Raw genomic sequence first — 17,964 nt, forward strand, 5'->3', positions numbered from 1 at the left:
AAGGTCCAAAGGGGAAAGCCCAGGGGCACTTTGTCCCCACTGGAGCCTGCAGTCTGTGGTCTTCTCTCACCTGAATCTTGTTGTGCCTTTGATACTCTGCCTGCCCTCACCTCCACCCCAGAGTCTGTGAGTCCCCAAGATCCTCCTCATTTCTGTGCTGTCAGCCGGACTCAGGGTAAATGGCCACTGTCAGCTTCCAAGTGTTACCGCTCCAAGGGGTGTCTGTATGCTGACTGGTCAGAGCCGAAAACAAAAATCTTCATAGCCCTGATAGCTTCATGGAGAAAAGCGATATGATTACATCAACATATTATTTAACAAGTGTGGAAAGCTGTTGTTAAAATTCAGTAGTTCTGATAAAAGCGAAGGTGGAACTTCTTAAACACGATGACAGAAAATCGTAGAAAACATGAGAGGGACGAGCTGAAACTATCCGCGTCAAAGGCAGGTGTAGCAAAGGGAAGGTCCCTATCACTATTCTTCTCCTGCATAGTTTAGATCAGCCTAGCTAATTGAATAAGATGAGAAAATGAAACAAATTCTGTAAATATTAGAAAGCAGGCAGGGTACAGCGGTCCCCGGAGACGCCTGATGGTCTGTTTGATCGAGTGTGCCAGGGACAGCTTACACCTGGGATGGACTGCAGAACAGCAGGTACCAGACTTGGAAGTCCAAGTCGAACGTAGAAGGACAGCCTTACTCAGCAACCAAGAGTCAGCTGTGCCCAAGGCGATCTCAGCAGCAGCAAGTCCCCGTGATGGTTTTCCAGGGGGAACCGAGACTGGCATTCTTAGCCGAGACACCAAGAGGTGGTTAAACCAGGGCTGGAAAATCCAGGGAGCTGATTTCCAAGTGAAAAGCCAGGCTCCATCTACTGTTTGAAGCTTCTGCCCCAAGCTTGGGTTGTTTGTAAGAGAACCTGCATCACACCTTAATCCGTAGCCTTCCTTTAGGTCTTAAGGATCCTGAAACGCTACCACAGACATTGGATTTGGTGGAACAGCAGCCACGACTGAGGGGAAGAGCAGCAAGATGCTGCAGCACATTGACTATGGAACGAGACGTATCCTGCAAGGTGGCCACATCCTCACTGGCACCTGTAAGGCTTTTGACGAGCATATGAACTTGATCCTCTGTGATTGTGATGAATTCAGGAAGATCAAGCCAAGGAATGTGAGGCAGCCAGACCATGAAGACAAGCGGGTTTGGGGTCCAGGTTTGCTCCAGGGGGAGAACTTGGTTTCCATGACTGGGGAAAGACCCAAAGATACTGGCATTGCTCGGGTACCACTTGCTGGGCTTGCAGGAGGCCCTGGGGTTGGCAGGGCAGCGGGCAGAAGAGTGCCAGCTGGTGTTCCGATTCCCCGGGGCTCCTGCTGGATTAGCAGGTGCTGTCTGAGGGGTTGGGGGGCCATCCCAACAGGAAATGGCCCCACAGGGAAGAGGCGCTGTGGCAGCTTCTACAGTTGCTGCTGCTGCCAGCATTGCTGGAGCCTCAACTCCACGCCCACCAAGATGAGGGACCCCACCCACGCGTGTGGGCTGAACACCACCCCTTCCAGGTATTGAGGCTCCTCCTCCTGGTGTGACGCCACCAGTGGGCCCACCGGTTGGGTCTCCCCCCCGCTTGAAGGTCGCCAACAGGCATGCCTTGTCCAGGAATGAGACCCCCCTCTACCAGAAATTAGAGGTCCCCCCCCCAGGAATGTATCCGCCAAGATCCTGGGATGCCGTTGACCCTTCTTAAGTCACTTTTCCCCCTGCAGTTCGTCTTGTGAAACCGTGTACGGTGTTTTGGGAGCTTTTGTTCCCTCGTTGCTGCATTAATATTGGTTAATAAAATCACAGAGCAATTTAAAAACATATAGGAAAGCAAAGGAATCTTTGTTTGCAGATTATATGATATGAACAGGGAATCCTAACCAACAGGGTCATTGGACGCATGTTTGAAAAGAAAAGTCAATTTAGGGGCATCTGGGTGACTCAGTCGGTTAGGTTGAGTGTTTGACTTCAGCTCAAACCATGATCTCCCCGTTTGTGAATTCGAACCCACCTCAGACTCACTGCTGTCAGCACAGAGCCTGCTTCAGATCCTCTGTCCCCCTCTCCCTCCCCCTCCCCCACTTGCGCTCTATCAAAAACAACTATTAAGGGGCGCCTGGGTGGCGCAGTCAGTTAAGCGTCCGACTTCAGCCAGGTCACGATCTCACGGTCCGTGAGTTCGAGCCCCGCGTCGGGCTCTGGGCTGATGGCTCAGAGCCTGGAGCCTGTTTCCAATTCTGTGTCTCCCTCTCTCTCTGCCCCTCCCCCGTTCATGCTCTGCCTCTCTCTGTCCCAAAAATAAATAAACGAAAAAAAAAAAAAAACAACTATTAAAAAATAAGTAAATAAAAATCAATTAAAAATCAGGAGATCAATGCATGTGTGGGAATTCTGTATATGATAAAGATGACATTCATCTCAAAAGGAGATAAGATCTATTATTCAATAACTGTTCGGGGGACAATTGGCTATCCATTTAGAAGGAAAGAAAACTAAATCTGTATCTCATGTAAAAATAAACTTCAGATAGATCAAATGGCTTAACATGAAAAATAAAACTACAGAAAAAAATAGAGGAGTATTTAATAATTTTATGTTAGCAAAGGTGTCTCTAACAAAACTCAGTTTTGTTTTATTTTAATGGGCAGGCTTGGCTACTTAAATTTGTTTTTTTCGTGTTTATTTTTGAAAGAGAGAGAGAGGGAGACAATGAGAACTAGTAGTAGAGGGGAAGAGGGAGAGGGAGACACAGAACCTGAAGCAGGGGCCAGGCTCTGCACTGTCAGTACGGAGCCCAACGTGGGGCTTGAACTCACGAACCACGAGATCATGGCCCAAGCTGAAGTCAGATGCTTCACTGACTGAACCACCCAGGCGACCCTTGACTGCTTAAAGTTTTAAATCTTCTACAGAGTCAGACTTGTGGTATTTCAAGTGTGGTTCTGCCGCTTAGAAACTGGGAGACTCCAGGTTACTTACTTATCCTTTCTAGTTGTCAGTTTTCTCATTTGTAAAATGGGGATAGCAGTACTACATTCCTTGTGATGTAAGATTTATTTATTTATTTATTTATTTATTTATTTATTTATTTATTTATTTATTTTAAGATATTTTATTTTTAAGGGCCCCTGGGTGGCTCAGTTGGTTAAGCGTTTGACTTTGGCTCAAGTCATGATCTCACGGTGCGGACAGCTCAGAGCCTGGAGCCTGCTTTGGATAATGTGTCTCCCTCTCCCTGCCCCTCCCCACTTGTACTCTGTCTGTCTCTCTCTAAAATGAATAAACATTAAAAAGTAATAAAATATTTTATTTTTAAGTATTCTCCATACCTAACATGGGGCTTGAACTCACAACCCTGGAATCAAGAGTCACTTGCTCTACTGACTGAGCCAGCCAAGGGCCCCTTATAGTGTGAGATTTATTTATTTATTTTTTTTTTAATTATTTTTTTTTAACGTTTTTATTTATTTTTGAGACAGAGAGAGACAGAGCATGAACGGGGGAGGGTCAGAGAGAGGGAGACACAGAATCCGAAACAGGCTCCAGGCTCCGAGCTGTCAGCACAGAGCCCGACGCGGGGCTTGAACTCACGGACCGTGAGATCATGACCTGAGCCGAAGTCGGCCGCTCAACCGACTGAGCCACCCAGGCGCCCCTATAGTGTGAGATTTAAATGAGATAATTCACATAAAGCACTTAGAATGGCATCTGGTATATTGTAAATGCTTAATAAAGCCTAGCTATTAGTGTTATCACTACACCATTTACAAAATTAAAAATAACATTTATAAAGTTAAAACATAAGTTACAGACTAGGAAACGTTTGTCACATAATAAAGAAACAAAGGCTTAATGTCTATAATATACAAAGAGCTTCTACAAGTCAATAAACCCCCCAGTCAACCTAGTAGAAAAATGAACAAAGAATGTAAATAGATAACTAAGAGAAGAAATTCAAATGGCCGGTGAACACGTGGAAAAAAGTTCAACTTCATTAACAGTGAAAGAATGCAGTCACAGCAATATTTAGATACCATCACCATTTTTTTTTTTTTTTTTTTTTGCCTCACATTGGAAATATTTGGTGTTGGTGAAAGTGTTGGTTGGATTAAAATTATTCTATTTTAGGGAGCAATTTGGCAATTTCTATTGAAATGTAAAAAATGTAAACTCTTTGAGCAATGTCACTTCTAGGATCCTATCCAACAAATGTAACTGTATTTCAGCATGTGTCTAATACAAAAACTTTGGAAACAAAAATAAACGATTATCAGTAGGGGAAGGAGACATTCATTTAATGGACTCCTACTGAACCTTTATAAAGAATGGAATAACTCATTATGAACTCACCTTGAAAGATGTTAAGTGAAAAAAGCACATTATAGAATAACATATACATTATAATCTCATTTATGCAAAAATTAAAAAGTATGCACATGTGCATATATATGTATGCATATACATTTACATCTGCATAAACATTAAAAAGTCTGGAAGGTAGGAACCCAAATGTCAACAGTGGTTTCCTCCAAACTGTGAAATTCCCTCCATTCAGCTTGTTTATTCATTCAGCAAATGTGTATCGAGAACTTACTACATGTTAAGCACTGTTTTAGGCACTGTGGATACAGCAATGCTAAAATGGACAAAATCCCTGTCCTCATGCACTTTACATTCTATACAGGGAGAATGATGGTAAAGAGAGAAAATATACAGTATTACAGATGGTGATATATACTATGGGGGAAGGTAAAGCAGAGAAGGGAGAAAGAAGGGAAGTTTGCAATTTTAAATATGGTGGATTAAGGGGCTCCTGGGTGGCTCAGTTGGTTAAATGTCTGACTCTTGGTTTCTGCTAGGGTCATGATCTTGCAGTTTCTTGAGATGGAGCCCCGTGTTGGGCTCTGTGCTTATAGCTTGAAACCTGCTTGAGATTCTCTCTCTCTCTTCCCCGCTCATGCTTTCTCTCTCTCTCAAAATAAATAAATAAACATTTTTTAAAAAATATGGTGGATCCAAAGAGTAGAGGGAACATTTCACATCTTTATATACTTAAAAAATGGTAGGATTAACAAATGTTGTTACTTCTTATTATGTGGGTGATTTTCTGTATATTACAAGTAAACAGTATGAAAAGAGAAGAAAAAGTTCTAACAGTGAAATTCCTGACTTGGGGGTATGGCATAAATTTGGGGCCAATTTAGCTTTATTCCTCCCACATCTTTGAGTGCAGAAGATAACATACGCGTATGAACTTCTCAATCTCTCTTCCTTATTCACTGGGTATATTACTGGCGTATCAATTGGTGTGTCATTTTTGTTATTTCCCCCCAAAGATTTGTTTTCTTAATTATGTTTGCCTAAGGGTATTTTATAAATTGGTTTGCACTTTGAAGAACAAACCTACAGGGAAACCTGATAAAATGCAAATTGTTTATCTGTGCGGGGTAATCCCATTAGTCCCTTGGTGACCCTGATTTTATTAGCTCTCCCCACGAGACAGAAAGGGATTCATGCTAAGGAATAAAAGTTAAGAATTTTGACGGCGATCGAAGTCAACCAGATGGATTACAAGTTCTTGGACACAGAGACAAGTCTGCCAATAGTTTTTTGAATATTGTTTTGTATGAGGTCTGTGGAGGATGAGCTTGTGAAGCCTTGGAGTCCCATCCCAGTCTGTCCCCCTGACCCCTCAGTGAGACTTTTAAGGAGTGTGAGGAGGAAGGGGGAGCACGGTTGGGTCGTCTGCAGGCAGAATAAAGGAAGTGCAGGCAGAGCTGCCGCAGAAAGGGCTGGACTCAAACGAGAGGAATACATTCTGGCTATCTGGTTTGGATCTACAGAGACAACAATCTGAGTTTTGCATTCTGCGATCCGGGGCACTGGTACTCGTTTTGGGAGATGGTAGGAGTCAGATCCATCTCTACGACAGAACCAGTCAGCAGCTGCTCCAGGGGACTCAATCTCTTCAACCCCTAAGTTCACTTTTCCGTCCCCCAGTTCCCCAAGGATGTAAAATGGCCCTGAGGTTGAGGACACTTGAGAGAAAAGAAGATTTGCCTTCCACGTAAGCAAAATGAAGCTCTTTGGAATTATATTAGTAGCAACCTTTCTGCCAGACAGAGCTTGTAGAACGGCTCTACGTTGCATCACTTGTTTCTTCTTAAGCAGACTCTTTGAAACAGGTATGACAGATGTTATCCTCACCGATGTTGCAAACTGAGCCCTGTGCTCAGGTTGAAAAGACAAACAACGGAAACCAGGGTTCTTAAGTCCTGGTCAGGCGCTCACTGATTTAATCATAGCACGGGGAAGCCAGTTCTTTTGCAGGGGGTGGGGGTGGGGTGGTCTCCTCTCACCTTACATTCACGTTTCTTTTGTTTATTAAAGCCTTAATGGGTTACTGATGATCAACGTATTATTCACCTGCCATTAATCACAGTACTTAAAAAATGATGACGGGTTGTGGGGGGAGCACCTGGGTGGCTCAGTCAGTTGAGCATTGACTTTAGCTCAGGTCATGATCTCACGGTTCATGAATTTGAGCCCCACTGCTCACTGCTGAGCAGTGCGGAGCCTGCTTCTGATCCTCTGTTCCCCTCTCTCTGCCCCTCCCCCTTTTGCTCTCTCTCTCAAATACTGTGAATGCCCCTTTCCTGCTCAGGAAGAAATTCCCCTCATAACCAAATTCAGAGCTCTCTTATGACCCCTTGTGGCCCCTCTATCAACTATCTTGGACTACATCTCCCATCGTGCAACGGGAAACGTGCTGCACTCCTCCGTGACCCGACGGGACCTCTAACCAATCCAGTGTCACGGCCCTTCTTCAGCGACCTATTGGCTCCGTGTAGAGGCGGGACTCTTAGTTGCTAGGTTGGTACTCTTTCCGGAAGTGGTTGTTGGCCGCTGCAGAGCAACACCCCGGCGTCCCTGGAAGCGGGGAGCCGGGGTGGTACTGGGGAAGCTGCGCGGACCCGGGAGCGGTCGTCCAGTGCCTCCCGGGGCGGGGGGGCAGGTGAGGACCTCCTCGAGGGAGGGGGCAGGGGAAAGAGGGAAGCCGGAGAGTTGGGGCACACTCGTGTGCCCGCGAGCGGGATGAGCACGAGTGTGGGCGGGAACTGGAGGGAGAAGTGAAGAAGGAGCGGCCGGACTAGAGTGCATCCATCCAGAATCTCCCCGAGTGGCGGAAGGGACGCCGGGCTGGGCTGGGGTGCGGGCGAGGGGCGAGCGCGAGTGACAGCGGGCGCCGGGCTACGCCTGTCAGCTGGCCGGGGCGCCCCTTTACTTGTCCTGTCCGTGGTTGGAGTGTGAGGCCCGGCCTCCGAAGCCCGCTCGGATACCTCTCTTCTGGGGAGGCTTCCCCGGTGTCCGAATCCAGGGCTAGCCCGACCTTCTGACGTCTTTGGGTCAGCTGGGGAAGTCAGGAAGTTTTTGGGTTTTGTTTTTTCCTTTCCTTGCATTGATTGAAAAATCTACCTCCTCCACTTGGAACCGCAGCCCTCACTTGGCTTCCACGACTCCTCGCTCCCGGGTCTCCTAACTGAGCTGTCTGTGCAGGCCTCTCCCCTTTCTACTCACCGTAGCCCATCTCTGGGTGATTTCGCCCCAGACGTTCATTTAACTAGAGTGGGCTCAAGTCCAGACCTCTTTCCTGAGCTCAGGCCTGCCTACTGACCATCTCCACCTGCATGCCTCCCCCACCGTCCTGGCGCCTCTGATCTGTGCCTCCTCCTTGTATTCCTGTGTCAGTGAAGGACTCCCCTGTTCACTCAGCCAGGTCTGCACCTGGAATTCATTCAGCTGCTATAGGCAGCAGACATTTGATGGGCATTTCCTATATTCTAGGGAGCATGCTAGGTGGGGCTGTTGGGCAAGGCATGGAAGAGTACAGATAATCAGACCGGCGGAAGTGCCCTGATTTCCCTCCTCCCTGCCCTTCACTTGCTGCAGACTTCAGGTCCTCTAATTCCGCCTCCTAATACCCTGAGCGTCTGGTCCTTCCTTTCCATTCTCACAGCCGCCGGCTTTGTTCATAATTTCTTGCCTGTGCTTTCAGTCAAGCTTCCTAACTGGTCCCTCCGCTTCTATTCTTGCCCTCCTCAAAGTAGTTCCTATGCAGCGGTCAGAGTATCTTTCTAAACTGCAGATCTGACCATGCCAGTCTCCTTTGTGAAGTCCTGTGATGGCTTCTCTCCATGTGCAGGATACAACCTCAGTCCTTCCCAGCCCTTTAGACTGTGCTGCTTGCCTTCCACTGTAGATCTCTCTCCTGCCGCTCCTCCCTTTGCCCCTTGTGTTCTGGTCACGTCAGAGTGGGTAAGAGCTCAGGCTTTGGGGTCCCACAGACGCGGGCGCATGCATGTTCTGCTGTGCCTTTAACCTTTGGAAACTTGCCAAGTTCTTTTTTTTTTTTTTTTAATTTTTTTTTTCAACGTTTATTTATTTTTGGGACAGAGAGAGACAGAGCATGAACGGGGGAGGGGCAGAGAGAGAGGGAGACACAGAATCGGAAACAGGCTCCAGGCTCTGAGCCATCAGCCCAGAGCCTGACGTGGGGCTCGAACTCCCGGACCGCGAGAGAGCCTGACGTGGGGCTCGAACTCCCGGACCGCGAGATCGTGACCTGGCTGAAGTCGGACGCTCAACCGACTTTGCCACCCAGGCGCCCCACCAAGTTCTTTTTTATTTAACCTTGCGGGGCTTCACTTTCCTTATTTGAAAATGGGGAAAATAATTTCCTTTTTTTATTTTTAAACTTTTTTTTTAAAAAGTTTATTTTGAGGGGCGCCTGGGTGGCTCAGTCGGTTAAGCGTCCGACTTCAGCCAGGTCACGATCTCGCGGTCCATGAGTTCGGGGCCGCGTCGGGCTCTGGGCTGATGGCTCAGAGCCTGGAGCCTGCTTCCGGTTCTGTGTCTCCCTCTCTCTCTCTGCCCCTCCCCCGTTCATGCTCTGTCTCTCTCTGTCTCAAAAATAAATAAACGTAAAAAAAAAAAAAAAAATTAAAAAAAAAAGTTTATTTTGAGAGAGAGAGAGAGAGAGAGGGAGAGAATCTCAAGCAGGCTCTGACCTGCCAGCACGGAGCCCGATGAGGGGCTTGAACTCAGACACCGCAGATCACGACCTGAGCCGAAACGAATTGGACGCTTAACTGACTGAGCCACCGAGGCGCCCCTGGGAAAACAATTTCTACCTATTTGAGAGGAGGAGGTGAGATGACGTATGTGCAGTATTAGTACAGTTCTTGGAACGTAGGAAGTGTTCAGTGAATCTAAGCTTTTGTTGCAAAATGAATTCTCTGCACCCACCATATTCTTTCCTGCCTCTTTGCCTTTGTCCAGGCTGTTTCTTCTGCCTTATATTCCCGTATTCCCTCGTCTTGGTGAGCTCCTGCTTATTCTTTAAGAGCCATCTCATTGGTCCTGGACTCTGTGATGCTTTCCCTGATCTTCCAAAGTAACATTTGCAATCCTTACCTTACTTTCCTGTTGTATTTCCTGTTACTTCCCTTAATGTGCTTAACACATTATAGAATCATGTTCGGCTTCTCAGCTAGGGTCAGCTGGAGTTCAGGGCCTTGTGTAATCACGTCTGTAGCCCCTAATAGCACAGTGCCAGCCCATGGTAGGTGTTCAGTAAGTGGTCATCGAATGTCCGAATGGCTTTCACTTATGTTCCCTGGTATTAGATCTGCCCTCTGGAACAATGTAGAATAAGCCTTTCACGTATGTAAATAGTAATAACAACAGCAACTCACATTTATTGAGATTATACTGTGTTTTAAGTATTTTACATATACTGGATAATTTAATTCTCCCGTCAATGGCGGTAGACATCATTCTCTCCATTGTACAGGTGAGAAAACTGAGGTGCCTTGCCCAGCTGGTAAGTGGCAGAGCTGGGATTCAAAGCCAGTAATGTTCCCAAACCTATGCTCAGTTCCCACTACCTAATCACTTACAGTGTCTTCCACCTTCTCCCCAGGAAATCTTTTCTTTCCTTTGCTGAACTTTCTTTATAACTGTTGAGGCAGACTGGAAGCAGTAATTATACAGGGAACCCTAATTGTGCAAATGTGCATGTATGTGTGCTCTGCTAGTGTGCAGGTGTTTTTACTCTTCATTGCATCTCTAGTGCCCAGCCAAAGGTACACTTAGAGGCGTCTGGGTGGCTCAGTCGGTTGAGTGTCAGACTTCGGCTCAGGTCGTGATCTCGTGGTTCGTGAGTTCAAGCCCGACATCAGGCTCGCTGCTGTCAGCACGGAGCCCGCCTCAGATCCTCTGTCCGCCTCTCTCTCTGCACCTCCCCCACTCTCTCTCTCTCTCAAAAATAAATGAACATTTGAAAAAAGGTAAACTTAGGTGCTCAATAAACATTTCTCTAATGAATAAATGATCTCTAGTAGCCACTAAATGCAAATGATTTCTCTTCCCACCACTTCCTCCTTCCTGTAGTTCCTGCCCTTTTGGTCCTGTCCTTACCCACAGAAGATCTTTTTCGGTGGAAGATTTGTGTGAAATTCGAGTGACCCATGATTTTGGGTTTTCCAGATTCTTCCTGACATTTCAATATAGCTAAGTGGGCTTCCTGCCACAGAGAGATTTCACCTGCCCCATGCTTTCCGGAGATGGGGTGTATCTTGGGATGTGAAACATTTCTCGAATGCTCCGAGATGGTTGCTACAATGCCTTGTGACAGGTCACAGCCTGTTGGACTGAACATTGGCTAGCCCCGGTGTTCAGGCCGCTAGGGATTCTTCCTTCCCCAGGGATTCTTTCCCTTTCTCCTTCCCTCTCCTCCCTAACTTAGAGAATTCAAGATTCCTGGGGCTCATTAAGCCACATCAGCTGCCCTGGTTCCTGGTGCTTCTCTGCTCTGCTTTTTAAGAGTCGGTGGCCCTGCTTATCTCTGTGTGTGTGGAGGAAACATTATGGGCTCCTAGGGTGTTAGGGGTTCTTAGGGTAGGGCACAGATCCCCATTTGGGTTTACGTACCATAGAGGAGAATGCTTCTTCCATTAGCCTTTCTTCTTAAGGCATGAAATTGCTGCTTGGAGGTGTCATGGTGGGAATGAGAGGGGGCATAGCCTCACTCCCTTGGCTCCGTTGGACTGACAGAGGGAGCCGTTTCTTGTGAGTCGTAAGGCAAGATACCTTCCTGGCCCATCTGTCAACGCTCAGGGTACAGAGAGGGCCACAGTAACGATCCCTCATATATCCTTTGCTGTTTATCAGGAAACAGCAATCTTGGAACAGATTCAGAGCCACCAGACCTGGCCATTTCCTGAGCACTCATTACAGGACACATCCCAACTTCCTTTAACAAAATTTTTTTTTCAATGTTTATTTATTTTTTTGAGAGATAGACAGAGCTTGAGCAGGGGAGGGGCAGAGAGAGAGGGAGACAGAATCCGAAGCAGGCTCCGGGCTCTGAGCTGTCAGCACAGAGCCCAACATGGAGCTCGAACTCAGGGACCGTGAGATCATGACCTGAGTGGAAGTCGGCCGCCAACCCAACTGAGCCACCCAGGCACCCTCCCCCCCAACCTCCTTTTTGATGACAGGGTCTTTCTGTTCACTTCCCCTGCTGTAAGAGGGCTGTGTTTCGCTTGCTGTTCCAGGTGGAACAGTGACAGCTTCTGAAGAGGTCAGGCTTGTTTCTCTAGACTCCCGTCAGTCATACCAGCGAGGTGATGCCTTCTCAGGTGGAGGACGCACTCCAGCAGCCACTTTACAGGGGGACCTGCCTCTGCGTCACTGGGAGCCTCAGTGCGGGAGGTGCCAGAACGGGAGAGTTGTGACCTGGGAGGGAGGAGCAGGGAACGGCATGAGCTTGTCAGTTGAAGAATTTGAATTTGAAGCTGTCCCATCCCCGGAGCTAGAAACCTTGGACTCAAGTTGGACTCTTTTCCACCCTGCCTCCCATCCCGCTCCTATTAACCCTACCATCACAGCATCTGCCCCTTCTCCATTCTCTCTGCTTCTGCCCTAGTTTAAGCCCTCATCGTCTTTCACCTGGATGGCAGCCGCCTCCGTGGTTTTCCTGACACCAGTCTTACTTCTCCAGTCCTGACATCCATCCCTGCCAGAGTTCACATCCTGAAAAAAGGCCGTTGTGTGCCACTTTCTCTCACCAAAGCCCTCAGTGGCTCCCCTTTGCCGCAGGGGAGAGTGGAGACTCTTTCACATGGTCTACAAGGCTCTCTGTGACCTAGCTTTCCACGCCAGCCCCTGCCCCACGTTCTGTATCCTGTACTCCAGAACACCTTGTCTGCACCCAACATCCCCTCTGCCAGCTTCGTTCTCTCCACCAACATGACTCTTGTCTGCCTTTGGTACCCAGCTCCTTACGAAGCCTTCCTTCCCCCTTCAGCGGGAATATATTCCTTCTCTCTTAGTACTTCTGGAGCAGGATGGTTATTTTTCCCCTTCTGCCTTCTGCTGTTGAAGTTGTGTGTGCTGTTGAAGTTGTGTGAGATTGTAAGCTCCTTGAGGGCATCATTGGGTGTAAATAGGGATGTGTGTTGAAGATAGTGTGGCTGCCCTGGGATACGTTGCCATCGGGGGGGGGGGGTGAGGGTGTGCCGCTCTTTTGGTGTCACTAGGGTTTTCTTGCTGGGGGTCCTATACTGTGAGTTGTTTCTCCCCTGGTGGTGGGGGGCGGGATATGAGGTCACACTCTTGAGAGAGAGACCTGGGTTTCCAGCTCTTTTGTGACGCGCTGAGTATTCAGCAAGCATTTGGGAGATGCGTCTCAGGGAACTTGACGAGGCGCAGGGTATAGACCCTGAGTTCTGAGCCATTGGTTCCACCCTCCGCTATCCCTGGGGTCTGGAAGATATGCTAAGTTGGCTTGCAGCGTCTGGTCTGACCCAGGGGCTCCATGACCGGGCTCCAGTTTTTCTCCTTTTAAGGTGGGTCATTGATTTTCTCTTTGGAAGGGGGTCTCCAGGACGTAGGTGTTCGAGCCCATACCAATCATGGCCGGGAGACCCATCCGCATAGGAGACCAGCTGGTTCTGGAGGAAGATTATGATGAGACCTACATCCCCAGTGAGCAAGGTAAGAGGCCTGGGGTGTACTATAATAGTTCTTTGAGGGCAGGAATGGTCTCTGATTTAATTTTGTTCTTCTGAGACAAATCTGGTACATGTACAGGGCTGCTTGGTATATTTGGTTGGATCAGGGGTTGGGAAACTAACTCATGGGCTTCCCCTGGCCTGTTGCCTTCTTGTAAATAAGGTTTGATTGGAAAATAGCCATGCTTATTTGCTTATGTATTGTCTGTGGCTGCTTTCGTGGTACAAGGGCGGTGCTGAGTAGTTGTGAGAGAAACCGTATCACCCACAAAGCCTAAAATATTTACTGTCTGGCCCTTTACAGAGAAAGTTTGCTGGCCTTGGGTTAGATCAATGATTATTTTTAAATGTTTATCTATGTTGAGAGAAAGAGAGAGCGTGTGTGTGTGTGCATGCGGGAGGGACAGAGAGAGGGAGAGAGAGAATTCCAAGCAGGCTCCTCACTGTCAGTGCAGAGCCGGACATGGGGCTTAATCCCACGAACTGTGAGATCGTGACCTGAGCTGAAATCAAGAGACAGATGCTTAACTGACTGAGCCACCCAGGCACCCCGATGATTAACTTTAAATGAAAATATAGCGGCTTCAGGCTGGCTCAGTTGGTGGAGCGTGTGACTCTTGATCTCAGGGTTGTAAGTTCGAGCTCCATGTTAGGTATAGAGATGACTCAGAAATAAAATCTTAAAAAAAGGTCCATCTTGAAAAAATATACACGAAAATATATTAGAAGATACCATGAAATACATTGTGTCCTGAGGCCAGGGGTAACCCAGTTTCTTAAGAAAAAATACCTAAAGCAATGTTTTTTTTAAACAACAACAATAACTTTATTAACAATAAGAACAGAATTTGTTGAGTGCTCCTACATGCCAGTCTCTGTGCTAAGAACTTCACCTGTATTTCCTTTTCAACCCTCACAGCAACTCCATGAGTTAGGTACTATTATCATTCCCATTCTACAGATGAGGAAACTGAGGCACAGAAAGGTTAAATCATTTCCCTCCAGTCACAGGTGTACTGAGTGGCACAGCTGGGACCCACACCTAGGTGTCCTGACAAAAGGGCCTGCACTTTGAAGCTCTGTGCTGTGTTGAGGGGTGAAGATTCCTCTGAAATTGTCATGTGTCAGGGACCTGGGCACATAATTCAGGAGGTCTGCAGGCCTGTTAGAGAGAGGGAAGGAATCTTGCACTCCCAGAGCCCCCGCACTTTGCGTATACATAGGATTTTTATTTGCTGTATGAAAATTTAAAATTTTTACATTAAATGTTATCAGTCCGTTCTCACATGGCCTCGGAATGTTGTATCATAGTCAGAAAAGCCTTCCTTCGCTCCTGCACGGATAAATACTTCTCTCATGTTTTCCTCTGGGTTTGTCCCCACACCATGCACGGTTTGCCCGTCTTTCCCCCACTGAGTAGGTGCCAGCGTGTGTATTTTGCCTACTTATCTCCCGTAGGACTGTCCGTTCACACGCCAGCACCCTAGTCTTAATTACTGAGGCTCGGTAATAAATTCTCTTTTTCAGGAGGGCTGATATGCCCTCGTGGCTTTCCCCACACCTCCTACCCAAGTTTTCGTGCTTATCTTGTCTTACCTCCCTGGGAACTTGCGAATCACCTTGTCTGGTTCTGGGGAGGGCTCTGTGTGGGAGAACGGTTGGCATTTTGGAGAAAATTGTGTTCAGTTTATGAAAGAACCTAGGGAGGATTGGCATCTTTATGAAGTCTCCCCCTGCCCAAGAACATGGTATTCCTTCCCATTTGTGATTTGTTTGTGTTTTTCAGGAGTGACTTAAAGTTTTCTTCACGCAGGTTTTTACACATCTCTTGCTCAGTGTATTTAAGTATTTTTCTTGTTTGCTCTTGTGAATGGGGACCCAGTGATCTAAGGATGTTTATAAAAACTCTCTTCTGCTCAGTTCAGGGTTAGACGGTCTAAGCTCAAGCCACCATCTCTCTCCTGAGACTGTCAGTAGCTTCCTTTTAGCCTCCCTGTGTACACCCTTGCCCTTCGCAGGGGTGCTCCATCTCGCACCGGAGTGTTCTTCTTACAGCGTAAAGCAGATCACATCAGGACTCCGCTTTTAGTAGTATTCGTTATACTCCGCATAACACTCTTAATGGGGTGTGCAGGGCTCTGCGTGACTCTGCCCTGTCCCCTGGCCAGGTTCACGTGGTGCCACTCTCCCTTCCTTGCTGCCAGTCCCATGGCGTTTCTGACAGTCCCCAGATGGGCCAAGCTGCTGCTTGCCACAGGCCCTTTGCCCCTGCTTTTCTGCCTCAGTGCTCTTTCCTCAGTGCTCTGCATGGCCAGCTCCCTTGTCTCCTACAGGTTTCAGTTGTGTTCCATTCTGAGAGGTTTCCCTTGACCCTTTCTAAAGGAGTGCCCCCTTCACCTTGAGGTTCTCTCTCTCATATGTCATTTACTTCCTTTATTGCCTTTATCAGAAGCTTTCATTTTTTGTATATTTATCTGTTTAGTTCTTTTTTTTTTTTTTTTTTGAGAGAGAGCGAGCAAGAGAGTATGGGAGAGAGGGAGAGAGGGAATCTCAAGCAGGCTCCATGCCCAGCGCAGAGCCTGATGCAGGGCTTGATCTCACCACCTTGAGATCATGACCTGAGCCAAAATCAAGAGTCAGACGCTTAACTGTGAACAGGTGCCCTGTCTACTTCTTTACTGGTTGTTCTACTAGAAGAGACCATTTCTCTTACGGCACATAGGAAGCACTCAAGAACTATTTGTGAAATCAGTGAATAAGTTTCTGGCTAGCCAAATTTCAGCTGGTCCTTTGAAAAAGTGCTTTTTCTTTTCTAGTCCGCAGGTATGCCAGCCTCCACATTCTCTATTGAGAGAACCCATACTGGTTTTGCCTTTCTGGCCAGGGGTATTATCAGCTGGAGCATTGATGCCCCTGGGGTATTTATTTCATTTTTCCTGGTGGCTCTGGTGACCTGTTCTTGCAGTTAGCTCATCTGCCTTTTCACCTGTAGGTGAGATCGCTCTTAGCTCAGTATGTATCTCTCCCCTGTTCCTCCAGATCTCTGGAGAAAGAGCTTTCTATGCTTGGTTCCCAGAGAGTATTAGAGTCCATAGGACATCACAGAAGTAGAAAAGAAACAAATCCCTTCATGGAGTAGAGTCTTCAGAGAGCGGAGAGCAAGGCTGATCGAGTATCATCTCACTTTCTCAGCTCGGCTCTCCCCTCGCCTCGGGCTCTTGCCCTCTGCTCCCAGGGCGCACAGTGCACGTCTCCATTAAAAGCACGTATCCCTCGGTTTGTACTCTGTTCATGTGTTGGTAAGGTCCCCGAGGGGCTTAGTCTTTTCTGGTTGTTCAGTCCATGCTTGTTGACTGAGTGACGGGCACTTTTGCACCAGGGTTTTGGAGCTTGTGTCCCGGTAAGGCTGCCCTCATTCAGGATGCTTCTGGCTGCGGCCGTGGGGGGTCTTCCTGAGGCCCCTGCCACAGGGACTTCTTGGTCTTATTGTTTTGCCTTTGTCATACTCCGCTTCGCATTACGTTCTTGGAGTATGGCAATAGCATGCCTGGATTCGGGTGTGTCATTTGTAATTTAAGAAGACAGAATTATTTATGTTTATTATTTATATAGAGAGACATAACACCTGCTCACTTAAGGAAACTTGGAAAGTAAAGGTGAAGGAGAAAAAAAGTTGTCTAGGAAAAAAACCTGTTTTTCCTTTATTCTCACACTCAAAATGCTGGCACCAGGTGTGTGTGTGTGTGTGTGTGTGTGTGTGTTTTTCTGACACTAGCTGTGTGTCCTACAATTCAACTTCAGTTCCTGGAGAGAGCATCAGATCCCACAGGTTAGGGGCTCGGTCATAATCTGAAGACTGTCCCCAACTTCGGACATCAGTGGCAAGTCCCAGGTTGTCCCTGGTACTTCTGACCAACGATCTATACACCAGAGTCCCCTGCCCCCCTCCTTGGGTTTGATAATTTGCCAGGACAGGTCCCAGAACTCCGGGAAACACTTAAGTTGAGCAGTTTATCATACAGTAAAGGATACGATAAGGGATAGAACTGAAGAGCCAGATGAAGACATACGTAGGGTGAGGTCACGTGGATGTGTTCACCAACCCAGAAGCTCTCTGAGCCCCGTAGTCTAGGGATTTTTATAGAGCCTTTTTCACCAAGTCATGATCGATCGTTAACTCACTTTTCCAGCCCCTCTCCCCTCTCCAGAGAATCGGGGTGAAACTGCAAGTTCCAAGCTTCTAATCACGGCTCGGGTTTTCTGGTGACCAGCCCCCATCCAGGAGCCCACCCAGAGTCACCTGATTGGAAGAAAAGAGGCTTCTGTTACTCAGGAAATTCTGAGGGTTTTAGGAGCTCTGTGTCAGCACCTCGGGTCAAAGACCAAATAGTAACAGGAACTGGGGGTGGAGACCGACACTTGTATTTCTTATTATTTCACAAGGTTGACTGTGATTCTTTTTCTCTTTTCCATCCACATCCCCCACTTTGTTACTTTCTCATCATCCCGCCTCTTCCTGCAGAAATTCTTGAATTTGCCAGAGAGATTGGTATTGATCCCGTCAAGGAGCCGGAACTGATGTGGCTGGCGCGGGAGGGCATCGTGGCCCCACTGCCCGTGGAGTGGAAGCCCTGGTAAGTCAGCGCAGATGTAGCCCGCGCCTGGCACTGGAGGTCAGCTTTAATTTGCCACCTTTGTTATTTAAAAAAAATTTTTTTTAATGTTTATTTTTTTTTAATTTTTTTTTTTTTTTCAACGTTTATTTATTTTTGAGACAGAGAGAGACAGAGCATGAATGGGGGAGGGTCAGAGAGAGGGAGACACAGAATCCGAAACAGGCTCCAGG

The 17,964-nt window shown here is 47.4% G+C and overlaps 1 protein-coding gene and 1 pseudogene across 16 annotated transcripts in view; both read left to right on the forward strand.

Moving 5' to 3' along the window:
• The first annotated feature begins 591 nt into the window (after positions 1 to 591).
• On the forward strand, positions 592 to 1,052 carry LOC123602204 (annotated as a pseudogene).
• A 5,873-nt stretch (positions 1,053 to 6,925) lies between these two features.
• CEP164 (centrosomal protein 164) overlaps positions 6,926 to 17,964 on the forward strand; it is a 68,209-nt gene continuing 57,170 nt past the window's right edge. For 9 of the 16 annotated variants that reach the window (XM_045482926.1, XM_045482934.1, XM_045482936.1 and 6 more), the window contains exons 1-3: positions 6,940 to 7,057; positions 12,992 to 13,101; positions 17,641 to 17,752. In XM_045482926.1, coding sequence (XP_045338882.1) covers positions 13,020 to 13,101; positions 17,641 to 17,752 — 194 coding nt within the window. In that variant the 5' untranslated portion in view covers positions 6,940 to 7,057; positions 12,992 to 13,019. Of the gene's footprint in view, positions 7,058 to 9,111; positions 9,251 to 11,660; positions 11,745 to 12,980; positions 13,102 to 17,640; positions 17,753 to 17,964 lie in introns of those variants that run through there. The other 7 variants (XM_045482927.1, XM_045482940.1, XM_045482930.1 and 4 more) reach the window with 6 other exon arrangements.

This window comes from Leopardus geoffroyi, chromosome D1 (genome assembly GCF_018350155.1).
Source record: "Leopardus geoffroyi isolate Oge1 chromosome D1, O.geoffroyi_Oge1_pat1.0, whole genome shotgun sequence".
NCBI classification, from domain to species: Eukaryota; Metazoa; Chordata; class Mammalia; order Carnivora; family Felidae; genus Leopardus; species Leopardus geoffroyi.